The sequence below is a fragment of the Puma concolor genome, chromosome A1 (assembly GCF_028749965.1).
Source record: "Puma concolor isolate L17-30 chromosome A1, mPumCon1.1.hap2, whole genome shotgun sequence".
Classification (NCBI taxonomy): domain Eukaryota; kingdom Metazoa; phylum Chordata; class Mammalia; order Carnivora; family Felidae; genus Puma; species Puma concolor.
Window position 1 is genome coordinate 224,985,759 of NC_141667.1, and position 14,920 is coordinate 225,000,678.

At 39.7% G+C, this 14,920-nt stretch overlaps 1 protein-coding gene across 1 annotated transcript in view; it reads right to left on the reverse strand.

Annotated features, from left to right (window-relative positions):
• The window catches only part of FREM2 (FRAS1 related extracellular matrix 2), a 170,299-nt gene that overhangs the window by 75,987 nt on the left and 79,392 nt on the right, over nt 1-14,920 (reverse strand). Inside the window, exon 4 of the mRNA XM_025924262.2 lies at nt 9,260-9,490. Within this exon, the coding sequence (XP_025780047.1) occupies nt 9,260-9,490 (231 nt within the window). The remainder of the gene's footprint in view (nt 1-9,259; nt 9,491-14,920) is intronic.

The window sequence follows — 14,920 nt, forward strand, 5'->3', positions numbered from 1 at the left end:
TGGGCAGAAATGTGCATCTATGGGAGAAACTAGAAAAGGTGAGATGAGGAAAGGCTTTCCTGCTAGGTTTTTCCAGTTCATATCATTTTTCAACTTCATTTTATATATACAGGAGAGCTTATACACAGACTGCCTCAAGTAAGCATAACTTTTTAAAACCCCTGAAAGTGGCATTTGTTTTTTTATCAGCCTTAAACATTATTAGCTCATATGTATGGGATTCTTAACTATTTGCAAAGCCCTATTCTAAACACTTTACATGAGGGATGCCTGGGTGGCTCAGTCGGTGAAGCGTGCCGACTTAAGCTCAGGTCATGATCTCACAGTTCGTGAGTTCGAGCCCCGTGTCGGGTTCTGTGCTGACAGCTCAGAGCCTGGAGCCTGCTTCGGATTCTGTGTCTCCCTCTCTCTCTGTGCCCCTCCCCCGCTTGCACACTGTCTCTCTTTTTCTCTTAGAAATAAATAAACATTAAACACTTCACACATATCGGCTAGTTTTATCCTGGCAACAATCCTTTCACATAAGAACTATTATGATTGTCATTTTATCTCTGAGGACACAGAGGTTCAAAACCGGCCGAAGCTTAGGCTGGTAGGTAGTGATACCCATATTTGAACCCAAGAAGTCCATCTCAAAGCCCAAGAGAGTAACTGCTATGATCCACTTGTGAAAGAAGAGCGCTCGGAACGGCCGGCAGCTGCACTTAGGCCAGAAGGCCCAACTGAGCTTATAAGAGACATAAATTACTGCTAAAAAGCTGGCAGGGACAGCAGAAGCAGAACAAAGGAAGCTAAAAACAAGTATTTGAAAATTTGTTTAGACATCTAATGTATTCATAGAATTCTATATATAAACTTATAAAAGTGTTATGTAAGGAACAAAATCTGCATGATGGTCATACTGACAAAGTTACAGAAGTTTTATATAAGTTACATGCATAAATGTACAATAATATGCTTATGAATATAACACCTGTATTATGTAATATAGCAGCATATCATATGTCAGATCCCAACTAGCCCATTAGATGGAAATCATAGCAGTCTCTGGGAGGGTGTTCTTTGAAAGACAAAGCAAGAGTGGTATTATAGAAATAGCAAACTCTGCTAAGTAAATAGAGATACGTAGACAAAAATGACTACAGGCTCATCCTCTCTAACCCTTAACACTGGCTTTCCCATGTAGTAGGTCTATGAGTGACTTTTATTTCCTTTTCTTAAAATTTTTTTTAATGTTTACTTATTTATTTTGGGGGAGGAAGAGAGAGAGAGAGAGGTTACACGTGAGCAGGGGAGGGGCAGAGAGAGGAACAGAGAGAATCCCAAGCAGGCTCCACACCATCAGCCCCCTGTGGGACTCGAACACATGAACCGTGAGATCACGACCTGAACTGAGATCAAGAGTCAGATGCTTAACCGACTGTGCCACCCAGGCACCCCTGGCTTTTACTTCTTTAAATCTTTCAGAATTCTTGACAATGAACATGTGTTACTTTTATAGTTTCAGATTGGTTTCATTATTCTGTAAGTGCAAAGATGAAGCTGAGTAAAGTGAATGCATTCGTCATTAGTCACTGCAACTCGATTGTAACGAGTGCTTTGATCTGCAATTACAGTTTTTATTTTTAGGTTTGACTGTGCTGTAACTTTGGCCAAAAATGACTTTTGTTCTCAGAAATAAAATAGTTGTAGTTACATTTGAAAGCTACTGTTCATGCCAGTCTTTTCTCAATTATACTGAACAGATTAAAAAAAAAAAAAACAGATTCTACTAAAACCAAGATGGAACAAATTATCTTCTAAAAATCTCTGCTACAATAGAACAGAGAAAGCAAAGGCAGTGCATGGACAAAGGCACTGAGTGTTTGTTGTCTTTAGAAAGTCTGGAACATTCAAAAGTAACACAGAAGATATTCCGGTACCTCCTCAGGCTACCATGCTGTCCTCAGCCTGCTCGATAAGTGGCACTGAGTAGGAAGTCTGTCCCTGATACGTTTGATCTTGGACAGTTCTCTTACATTTCTACGGTCTGTTTTTCACTCTCAAACAGACATAGTAATTAGTACAGGCTAATTCAATAGGGACTTGAAAAAGACACAAATGAGAGTAATGAAAACATCTAAATAACATGCTTACAAGTGTTTTTTTAATGGAAGGGTTTTTTTTTTTAATGTTCTTTATTATTTATTTTTGAGAGACAGAGCACGAGTGAGGAGGAAGAGGGGGGACAGAAGATCAGAAGTGGGGTCTGTGGTGACAGCAGTGAGCCCATGTGGGGCTCGAACTCAGGAACCGTGAGATCGTGACATGAGCTGGTCAGGCGCTCAACTGACTGAGCAGCCCAGGCACCCCACATGATAGTAAGTATTACAAGCTCATATCAGGATGCCGTGAGATCCAAAAATTATCCTTTAGCACTAGGCAAAAGTAGGTAAGAGTGAATCTTAGGGTAATCTTTGTGCATATCGTTAAAAGTTTTTATTTTGTGAATGTAGAAACTTTCAGGAAGTTTTACAACACTACAATGGCTTTATTTTACACCACCTTTTTTTCATATCCACCTTTTGGTGCCAGAAATGTACAGATGTGTGCTGTAATTTTAGCCGGTATTTCAAACTGTTTGCTTCTCTTAAGACAATGACCCGTGCTTCACGGCAACAGGATTCAAAAAGGGAAAAAAAAAAACTTCCACTCTCACTGAAATTGAATTTTTTCATGCTTCTTTCTCATTTTGGTGTCATAGCTGCCGTGGATTACCATTTCATTAATTCTGGACCTTCAAATTTGGCTAGCCAATGATCTCCCTATGTCAACTGTGACAACAGTACAAACTTTTAGAAAGAATAATTAATGTTTGTGTTTCATGTTACAGCCTATGTCATCTGAATTCTACTGCATGAAACAGGTTGGCTCACTCAGCACACAAAAGTTTGCCTTTTCTTTGTAGCCAATAAGATTAGCATTCTTGACATAAAAGTTCTACTTTTCTTTGGAATGGTATGTTTATTCTCTACTGTATATTATACAGAATTAACCTAATCTCGTCATACAGAAAATGATTACACAGATCAAATATTTAATTCCCTAGGTTCATGGTTGATTTTTGGTATCATAAAGGTATCAGAACAAGCCCCTTTCAATCAGAAGTTTGCAGATACTTCAAGTATGTACATAGTAAATAATTGCATGAAATACTTAGGGACTTTAGACATCTATGTTCGGTATCTGTACTCGAATACCTATATCTGAGGTTGTAGTCTCCTAGTAAAGTACAAAAAACTAATTTACTCTGGTTAGAAATTATACAAGGTAAAAAAGGAATGGGATCTTAATGTAAAATAAGTTTTAGCTCTTACCTATTTTCCTCTTAACAGAAATGAAAATGCTTAATGTTAATTAATATCTAGATGCTTCTCAGAGTGAGAAGAAATGGTGTTATGTCTGACAGTTAGGGAACCGAATAAACAGGAAATCGAGAATCTTCTTTCAGGCTTCTCCTGTGGGTGCTGATTGCTCCTTTATCACAGCACATAACATTGTACATTGTTAGTTATAATAATTTTGTGGAGTGTAATCACCTAATGATACCTTTTCAAAATTAGTATGCCTTCTTCACTGTAGCACCCGCATCCCTACCTCTTAGCAGAATTCCTGGCATGTAGCAAAAACTCAATAAACAGCTGTTGAACGTACAGATACATAATGCTGAAGCAGTCTTGAGTATCTTTCTAGAATACTTGGTTTTGTTCACCTATACTAATATATTTTTGGCTTGATATATAAAGGGAAAATTAATAGAATAAGAAGAGAAGGAATCACTTTGTTCTTGGGTCTGTTTGTTCGTTTTATATACAAGAATGGGTGAGACAATGCTGCTGTTGGCAAAGCATGTGGTTTAATTAGGATATTATTTCTTTTCAGTCACAAGAAATGACAGAAGACTGCAAAACTCAGAGAATAGAGAGAAGGGCTTCATAGAAAAAAAATCGATATATATTCAAACACTGGTTCTGGCACTTATTAGCAGAGGACTTTGGGGAAATACATTCTTTGAGCCTCAGAGATCCAATTTGGAAATTGACATATCAATCACAGGTTTACATGAGATATGATTGCCCAGCTCCTAATGCAGGGTCTGGCTCAACCGTGGATATTCAAATATGGTAGAGATTGGCATTGTGATTACTATCTTACCCTTGGCCTATGGAATAATCCTTTTGGAATTCTCTGGGTTAGGTTAGAAAAAAAGGGCAGAAGGAGTAACAGTGACCCGAAATTTCTTCAAAGCCCTTCTTGTCTTATGGCCATCTGCTGTCTGCTGTTGATTCAGTCCAGCCTCCTCGCAGAGGGTCTTTCCACCACAGCTAATTGTTACCGCCCTCAGATAAAGGGTAATCTCACCCATCTCTGACAACGCTAAAGGCAACCAATCGACCAAGTGGTCGATTGAGGCAGAGATTTAAGGATGGCACTATTTCTCAGGTTCCTCATCCAGATAACAAGTTAAATGGTTTATGCACTTTAAAACCCCTCCCGGGGCGCCTGGGTGCCTCAATCGAGTAAGCATCTGACTTTGGCTCAAGTCATGATCTCGCAGTCTGTGAGTTCAAGCCCTGCGTCAGGCTCTGTGCTAACAGCTCAGAGCCTGGAGCCTGGTTTGGATTCTGTGTCTCCTCTCTCTACCCCTCCCCTGCTTGCTCTCTCTCTCTCTCTCTCTCAAAAATAAATAAATATTAAAAAAAATTTTTTTAAACTCATCCCAACTGGAACTGCATTTGTAAAGGATGGAGACTGTGGAATCAAACTGAAACAAGGAAAGATAACAGTGATAGACGACTGAAAAGTAAGGTAAAATTCTTGACAATAAGAGCAGATTTTCCATGGGAGTGCCTCCAAGGCCACAAGAACCTGGGACAAGGGAAGTATGCCAAAGAGAGATTAACATCTCTGTTTAGCAGTCTGTTTTCTTCTTATTCTAGTTTTCCTCTTTGTACCGCAGACTCCAATTTTTGAGGACATTGAATTGATTGATTTACTCAATAAATGACTAAATGACCCCATTTGTCTAGAAAGCTATTGATCCCTACAATCATGGCAGAATGGCGTGTCCCTCTTTTGTGCGCCCATAGCACTTTGTTAAGTAGAAGAAAAAGTTCTCCATTTTCAGTCCTCTTTTTTCATGTGACAAAATATGTCTGTTCTAGGGGTGCCTAAGTGGCTCAGTCGGTTAAGCATCCAACTCTTGGTTTCAGTTCAGGTCATGATCGTATGGTTTGTGGGATTGAGCCCCACGTCAGGCTCGTGGCTAACAGCATGCAGCCTGCTTGGGATTCTCTCTCTCCCTCTCTCATTCTGCCCTTCCCCACTGTAGCTGGTTCTCGCAAAATAAATAAACTTTTAAAAAAACTGAAAAAAGATCTCAAAAAATACGTTTTAGACAAAAATGTGGGCTTCTGAAGTCCCATCTGACAGTTGAGCTGTCCCTGCATGGCCCCTCTCTCACTTGCAGGGCAAGTACCACATGGCAATGAGATTTGCATGTGAACTGTAGGAGATTAGCTCCCTTCTATTCATGGCCACCCAGGGTGTCCAGGGATGAGGAATGGGGTGCACTTGCTCCCAGTGGTGACTGCCCTTTGAGGCAGGCTGCCTTCTTGCACACAGGATACAGGAAGACATAGTGACTGGACCCACTCCTTAGAGAATGGTCATTTCTATTGATCATAGAGCTTGGCTTTCCAGCCAGAAACCAGGCTGTGTTCTTGGAGCCATGTGTTCCCAGCCAGACATTCAAAACATCTGGAGGCATGGGACATATTACAGAACATCCATATGGGTACTGAATAGTACTTGAGGCTAGATAAGTAACTACTTAAGTGTATGTCGTATCTCTGCAGTAGATGTAGATACTCATGTATTGAATAAAACGCATAGTCAGGGGCGCCTGGGTGGCTCAGTCTGTTGAGCATCCGACTTCAGCTCAGGTCATGATCTCACGGCTCGCTGAGTTTGAGCCCCACGTCAGGCTCTGTGCTGACAACTCAGAGCATGGAGTCTGCTTTGGATTCTGTGTCCCTCTCTCACTCTGCCCCTCCCTCGCTCATGCTCTGTCTGTCTCTCTCTCTCTCAAGAACAAAACATTAAAAAAAATTTTTTAAATGCAGAGTCATTTAAAATCTTTACCTAAATCACAACTATGTAAGTTAAAAAATATAAATGGATAGAGTATTATAAGAGTATAATTATGAACATGTGAGAATTCAGGATGTATGTATGTATATGCTTGTGTGTGTGTGTGTGTGTGTGTGTGTGTGTGTGTGTGTGTGTAGAAAGAGAGAGTTTATGTTAGTAAGTTGTTTGTTTTGTTTGTTTTGCCACAAAACATGGGAGCAAGTATTCTAAAATTTGTCACATGTAAAATTGAGAGTATTCTATAAACACCAAATAAAATGCCTAAAATGGTGCATAGGTCTATAAGTATGGAGGTAATAGGGAGGGAGTGAAAGAATGTATATAAAATGTGTTAACTGTGCTGTTTGTCGGTAGTGAGTATGTGATGAATTTCAATTATTATCATTATCAGTAGCCGTTATGGGTAAGTAAGGAACTGGGAAAAGCTCTTTTCTTATATTAACTGGCTAGTAAACAAACAATTTCCAGACTAAAATGAAGCAGTGGGAGTTATTTCCTTTTCTTGCTGCCATAACACTTTGTTTATACTTTATTGCATCACATCACATTCTATAGCAATCATTTATTGGTAGGGCTCTCTTTCCCATTAGACCATAGGCTCTTTGACAGAAAGATTTCTATCCTATTATCTTTGCATCCCTAACACATAGCGCTGTACCCAGCACACATACGAGCTGAACACATTTTGAATGCATGCAAAATAGAATCTCATAACATGACCTAGAACTAATACATAGAGGGGGAGGTTAGAGGCATAATAGTTCCTAGGGCTAGCAAATTTCTATGTGAAGAGTTACAAGAGAGTGTAGAAAGAAACAGTTAAAATTTTGAAATGGTAGGGAGAGTGACCCTTTAATGGTGGGGAACAAGAGCTCTTTAATCTCTTAAAATGAAATCTAACAATGTTATTTGTGACACTAGAAATAACAACAGTAGTATTGTGCTTTATGTTTTATAGAATTCTTTCACAAGAATGATGCAACATGAGACTCATTAATTTTTCTTATTTTGTGCATTAGGAAACTAAATCTTAAGAAAAGGTGTTTGATTTGATTAAGGTCATAAAACTAGAAACGGTAGAATTGGGAATCAAACTCAGATCTTATAACTTTAAGACCAATGGTCTTCAACAAAACATGGAATATACCAGGCATTATGAGACGCTTGTCAGTTATCATAGGAATGATCATGGCCTGGAATGACTAGGGCTGAATGTCACCTAGAAAATTCTATAACAACTTTGATGACCATTACATTAAATGACATTATGGCAAAGTTGTGTGTGTGTGTGTGTGTGTGTGTGTGTTGTATGTACGTATTTTAATATTCCACTTCTCAGATCTACTATGAGTACAGAGTATAGAGTGTTACCCTATTCTGAGAAATAGAAAGGGACGGATGAGTTTAAGTGACTTATTCCTTAAGGTAAACAATGACAATTATACCAACTGGCAAATAAAGTATCAAAAAATGGCTTCAGGGGTGCCTGGCTGGCTTAGAGGGTAGAACATGTGACTCTTGGTTTCAGGATTGTGAGTTCAAGCCCCACACTGCACCTAGAGCTTACTTAAAAAAAATGAAGAGAGAAAGAAATGGCTTCAAACAAACTCTAACTGATGGGCCAGTTCATGTGTATTAAAGCTGCCATGGCTGGTTCAAAAGAGAGAAGCTTTATTATGCTACCACTTATTCAAGACTTAAGACTCGAAGAAACTTTAATTATTCATTCCTAGATAATGCAGATAAAACTAAATGTAATTAAACGCCAACTGTTCTTTAAAGGAATTAGAAGCATAATTGAACTTCATATTTAACTAAAAGAGAGATGTTAAACAAACAGACCCCGAGCCCAGTTCTCTTATGCTCTCTCTCTAATTAGGTTCAGTCTTTTAACCCAGAGATTTCCACACAGGTCTCCATTTCAGGTACTCAGTAGATTGTATCTTCAGAGAAAATTTAAGAGTTTTCTGACTGACAAAATAAAGTAGGCTGGCAGTTAAAAAGAAAGTCACGTCTGGCTTCTGACAGGATTTCAGCTTTAGAAGACTCTCTCCAACCTTTGAATAAATGCCAGCCCTCAGAAAGCCATTCAACCTTTTTCTTTCTTTCTTTCATTTTCTTTTTCTTTTTTTTTTTTTCTTTTTTTTCCTTTCCTGAGTGCACGGAGACAAGCTAGCACTTAGAACGATGGCAAGGGGGAGGGAATAGGTCAAATTACACATGAAAGCAGTGAGGTTCACTTTTACCAACATCAGCCAAAGGTGTGCACTGACAAAAAAGCATAATCTAATAGAAATTAAGAGGAGTGATTTAAGACACGATTCGCCAAAGAGTGGGGATAGGTCTGGTGGGTTTTATGTAACAAATGTGGAGGCGCACAGCCAAGTGAAAACTGTTGGCTGATAAAAATTCTAACACTTGAACAATCAAGTGTAACATGGGGAACAAATTAATCCCAAACGGTCTGATTCTTAAACTCTTTGTTTAAAGGACACTTTAAAAGACATTTAAAAGACTTTAAAAAGTAATGAATTAATTCAAGAAAAATGAGATGAGCAATATTGATTCTAAAGAACAAAATTACAGTAAGAGAAAGAACATGCTGATAATTCATATGAGCTTATGTAGTTCATTTACTTGAAATGATATAGCTTCCCTTATTAGTCTTTGGCTTCCCTCTCCCATCAGCATACGTGAGAATATGAAACTATTAGTCTAGATCATTCTCCCCATAGAAAGTCCAAACACTGAATTTAAAACTTCCTTTATGGGGCGCCTGGGTGGCGCAGTCGGTTAAGCGTCCGACTTCAGCCAGGTCACGATCTCACGGTCTGTGAGTTCGAGCCCCGCGTCAGGCTCTGGGCTGATGGCTCGGAGTCTGGAGCCTGTTTCCGATTCTGTGTCTCCCTCTCTCTCTGCCCCTCCCCCGTTCATGCTCTGTCTCTCTCTGTCCCAAAAATAAATAAACGTTGAAAAAAAATTAAAAAAAAAAATAAAACTTCCTTTATAAGGTATTTTGTCATTAAAAACCCAACAGCGACGAGACAAACAAGTCGACAGCTCTCACCATCTCCAGGGTCAACAATCTCCACTGTGGTCACTGCAGGGAATTCCAGAGCAGCCAGCACAGGCTCTGAGAGAACCACCTGGAAGGTCTCCGACTGCTCGTGTTCTCCATCGCTCATGATCCGCACTCTCCAGGTGGCCCTGGTCTGGCCTGGGTTGAACTGCACTTGTTTCTGTGCTTTGCCCTTGAAGTCTTTGTCTTTTTCTGCAGTCCCATCTCTTGTGCCGATACCTGCACAAAAACATGGTATCATTTTCTTAGCTTCATTTTTAATTGGATTTTTAAAGTTTGCCTTGTCGTTCACCTTTTGTGTGTTATTTATTCTGCCTGCCACTACGTCCAGCTTTGATTCCATGAGCTGGACGATTGGGGTACAGGTGCCACAGTAAAAGGGTTCTACTGTAGGTATTGGGGGTTCATGATTCTGTTCTATTCTTACCTCATGATGGTTTTGCTATATATTCTTTGAACTGTGTTTGTGTTAGAACCTCTTGTAAAGCAAGACTCAGTAAATTAATATTCATGTTGCAAATATTCTTATTCCTACAGTTCATTCAGTCTTAAAAGCTCTTCACTTTTTAAATTTTTTTTAATGTTTGTTTATTTTTGAGAGAGAGACAGACAGACAGAGTATGAGTGGGGGAGAGGCAGAAAGAGAGAGGGAGACACAGAATCCGAAGCAGGCTCCAGGCTCTGAGCTGTCCGCACAGAGCCCGATGCGGGGCTCGAACTCATGAACTGCAAGATCATGGCCTGAGCCAAAGTCAGAGGCTTAACCTACTGAGGCACCCAGGTGCCCCAAAAAACTCTTCACTTTTACTTTTACATGTGTTATACTGCATGTGCCATATGATAAAAATATAAGAAAAATTCTCTAACTAGAAAATAAGGAACTCTGTGAGTCAAGAATTCTTTGATAATCAAAGTTGTAAATGGCCAATAATAAAAAAAAAATTACAATATTCTCTCCACATTTACTGGGACTAAGATCCTTAAAAGAATATAATTCAGTGATTGTCAATATGACCACATCCAGGTTTGTGTGTGTGTGTGTGTGTGTGTGTGTGTGTGTGTGTGTATGTAACACTTAGAATTCCATGAAACCATGTGAACAGAATTGGAGAGCTAAATATATGTGATTGCTATGAGCAGTATGTCGGGCTCACTCTGATGGTTCAACTCAAGGTCAATTGCGGTTAGCTGGGAAGGCTGAAGGACCTCTGAGTCTCTCACTACATTACAAAAGGATCTTCACCATCACTATACCATGTTCTCAAGTCACAGGTTATCTATAAACAGTCAACAGTTAACAAATCCAATGTCATCGAAAAATTGTAAATTGCAGTTAGTACTTGTTCTACTTTGTACTTGTACTAGTATATCCTTAAGTGCTGAATCCAAACCTCTTAGTGAGCCATGTTGATAGAATAATTTTCAGATAGGTGCATCTGGGTGGCTCAGTCAGTTAAGCGTGTGTCTTTGGCTCAGGTCATGATCTCATGGTTGTGAGTTTGAGCCTCGTGTCGGTCTCTGCACCGATAGCTTGGAGTCTGGAGTCTCCTTCAGATTCTGTGTCTCCTTCTCTGTTTCCCCCCTGCCCCCTGTTCATGCTCTGTCTGTCTCTCTCTCTCTCAAAAAACATTAAAAAGAATAATTTTCAAGTAAATTTCTTTAAATATTGGCATTTTGAGAAAAATTTGTAGGAAAGACAGCTTTAAAAGGGGGGAAATAAAATCTTGTGATTATTAGAATAAAGCCTGAAAATAAAGTGTTTGTAGCATTTCTTATTTAATTGAAAAAATTACCTTATTTTTAAATAATGGTGCTTACGTCAGATGAATCTGAATATTTTCATCTGACTGTTAGTTTCATCTTAAAATGACAACGAAAATAAATATTTCATTAAAATATTTTTGTCTTGGGGCCCCTGGGTGGCTCAGTCGGTTAAGCGTCTGACTTTAGTTCAGGTCATGATCTCACGGTTCCTGGGTTTGAGCCCTGCATCGGGCTCTGTGCTGACAGTTCAGAGCCTGGAGCCTGCTTCAGATTCTGTGTCTCCCTCTCTCTGCCCCTCCCCTGCTTTGTTTCTCTCTGTCTCTCGAAGATAAATAAATGTTAAAAAAATTTTTTTAATAAAATATTTTTGTCTTATAGCTCTCAGAAGCAACTGAGATAAAAATATCTCATTGTTTTTCAATAGTAGGTAAAACATGATTTTTTAATATCAGGAGGAAAAAGGGCACAGAACCAGGCATTCCAGCACCATGTATCCTGTTGAATGTTGCAGACTTCCCGTTAGCTCTTTGGTTCCTCACGCACACAGACAGGTTGTCAACACCTCTTGGGTCCGCCATGATTCACTGCCAAGGTGATGGATGACGAGAGGAATCATTCTCTGTGAGGTTCCAGCACACATGCTGCTCATTGACCCATCTATCCACAGTGGCACGGGCCAGCAGAAGAATTTGCTATTTGCTCTCTGATAACCACTTTTGTTTTGTTTCACCAGCAATGCATTATTTTCTTAGAGATTCAAAAGGCAGTTTAAAAACAAAAAGGAATGGGTATAGGGCCGCTCAGTCGGTTAAGCGTCCGACTCTTCGGACTCTCGATTTCAGCTCAGGTCGTGATCTCACGGTTCGTGGGTTCAAGCCCCGCATCGACCTCCGCACTGATAGTGTGGAGCCTGCTTAGGATTCTCTCTCTCCTTCTCTCTCTGTCCCTCTCCCATGTGCACTCTCTCTAAGTAAATAAAAGAATATTTAAAAAAAGGAATGAGTATAATACAAAGAATGTCTATTAGTTCCAACTAGTCATCCTTACTAAGTGATAATCAAGTTATCCAACCTGATAAAATGTAGACGGTCATGCCAAATTTCATGTTTGCTGCTAAAAACGCATATAATTTTTTTAGATGGACTTTATAAAATATTCCTGATTGGATGTAAATTATAAATAGGCAAGATCGTTGATTTGCCAAGCAAAGAGGAATGGACTTCTATTTTGTGAAAAAAGACTTACGCCTCTCAAACATGAGGTAAAATTAAGATGGACGTGTCATATTTTTAGAGGGTAAAATAAGACTTAGATGGAATACTAAACTTGCTATGGGTCAAAAATAAAGATTTCCGGGGCGCCTGGGTGGCGCAGTCGGTTAAGCGTCCGACTTCAGCCAGGTCACAATCTTGCGGTCCGGGAGTTCGAGCCCCGCGTCGGGCTCTGGGCTGATGGCTCGGAGCCTGGAGCCTGTTTCCGATTCTGTGTCTCCCTCTCTCTCTGCCCCTCCCCCGTTCATGCTCTGTCTCTCTCTGTCCCAAAAATAATAAACGTTGAAAAAAAAATAATAAAAAAAATAAAAAAATAAAGATTTCCTTTTTATAATTAACACACAGTACCTACTCTGAGTGTAGTGTTAGTCTATCCTGCTACAGGAGACAGTTACTTACTATCCATGGACCAGCAGCATAAACAACATCTGAAAGCTTGTTAGAAATGCAGAATTCCAGGCCTTACCCCAGACCCACTGAATCAGAATCAACATTTTAGCAGGATCCAGGTAAATCTTAGATGCATTAAACCTGAGGGTAGGTGGACACATACTAAATATTTCATACCTCCATAGGGCCCTTTACATAGGTGCCCATTTTTTAAAAAATTAAAGAAAAAAATTTTTTAATGTTTTTATTTTTGAGACAGAGAGAGACAGAGCATGAGCAGGGGAGGGGCAGAGAGAGAGGGAGACACAGAATCTGAAGCAGGCTCCAGGCTCTGAGCTGTCAGCACAGAGCCTGACACAGGGCTTGAACTCATGGACTGTGAGATCATGACCTGAGCCGAAGTTGGACGCTTAACCGAGTGAGCCACCCAGGCACCCCTAAAAAAATTTTTTTTTAATGGTTATTTATTTTTGAGAGAGGGAGAGAGACAGAGTGTGAGTGGGGAGGGGCAGAGAGAGAGAGGGAGACACAGAATTGAAGCAGGATCTAGGCTCTGAGCTGTCAGCACAGAGCCCGACGCGGAGCTTGAACTCAAGAACCACGAGATCATGACCTGAGCTGAGGTTGGACGCTTAACCAACAGAGCCACCCAGGTGCCCCCTAGGTGCCCATTTTAACAAAGGATGAAGAAATGGTGTGTAGACTGTGGAGGACACAGATTAGTCCACGCTTTAATCTAACATGGTAGATGAGAGAGCAAAGTACACACAACGTTCAAAACATGCTCTTAATTGGAGATACAAATATTCAGCTGGTAAATCATACCTATTATAAATAACATTATTAGATGGGGCAAAAAGAATTCTAGAAATCAAAAAGCTTATAAATTGGGCTTAAGTTTATGCTTTTATTTTTTCAAAGAGAACTAATTATTAGACAAACCATATTCCTTTGATTTACTAAGCAAAACCACAATTGCAGCTCTTCCTCTGGTGTGGAAAAATGGCATGGAGGGTAAGCAAGGCACTTTTGGAATGAGAGAACAGATGATATCCTACTTTGGCCACGTAGTGGCCATGGGACCACAGGCAGGTTATGAACTTCCTCTGTTATGGGGGATTTCAGAAGCACCATAGTGTGGTAGTTAGGAAAGTTACCCCTGGGGTCAAATCTCAGCTCTGCTCCTTAGTAGCTTTGGGAGGATGACAACCTCTCTGTTTCTTTACCTGCATCATGGGGGATATAATGACACTCCTCTCACAGGGTTGACGATGTAAGGTATTGGGAACTGGGGCTGGCACATAAGAAGAACGCAATACATTTTAGCCATCATTATTGTCACTTCATAGTCCAGTATGTAACACAGTGGCCGGCACTGAGTAAGCCACTCAAGAAAATGTGAGGTTGAATTAGCGAGTGAAGTAAGTCGTAAGGAGAAAAAGACTAAGGTAACGTACTTAGTGTGCCTAACGAAGTATCTTTTATTTAGTAAATTCACAATAGCTGGTAGCAGTAAGATCTTTGAAATTCCAACACTCTTATGAAATGCAAGCACATATTTAATTTGTTAATGGATTATACTGGTTATAAAATTAATAATCATCTCTGAGAAAACACTTATATAAATTTCATGTGATCCATGGCCTCCTAACTATGCTCCTGAACTTAAGTGATAGTCTGCCTCTAGATACATGCAAACGATCTAATTCTAGAAGCTTGTAAGTGACAGTGGAGGTTTCAGGAAACAGTAACATGAAACACATTCATCGTAGAACTTCTTCCAGGCTTCCCTCCTCTTTAATCTGACTTCCATTCTCCCTCCCAGCTTGAAGTCTATTATCTCTTCAATGATTGATGGGTGTGGGCCACACACAGAAGTCTTTCCAACTTCCTATCTCCCCAGGTTACTAAGTAACGTGTGAGGTTAACCAAGTAGAGCTAAGAAACTTTGTAGAATGGCTGGTGCTCATCTCCACATGCAGGAAATCATAGTTCGCTGAAAAAATAATGCTAGGAGAAAAAAAGAGCCCCTGTTTGACGTTTCAGGATTCGGCTTTAAAAAAGAAAATGAAGAGAAAAATGCAAAAAGATAGCTTTAAAAATATCTTTCAACCATTAACTTTCCCATTACTTTCAGTGGAAGTGAGTAATTAAACATACCCACTAGGAATTCTGGCAAAATGCAAATAGATAAAGGCATCCTTAAGAATTGCTGAGGTTCTCT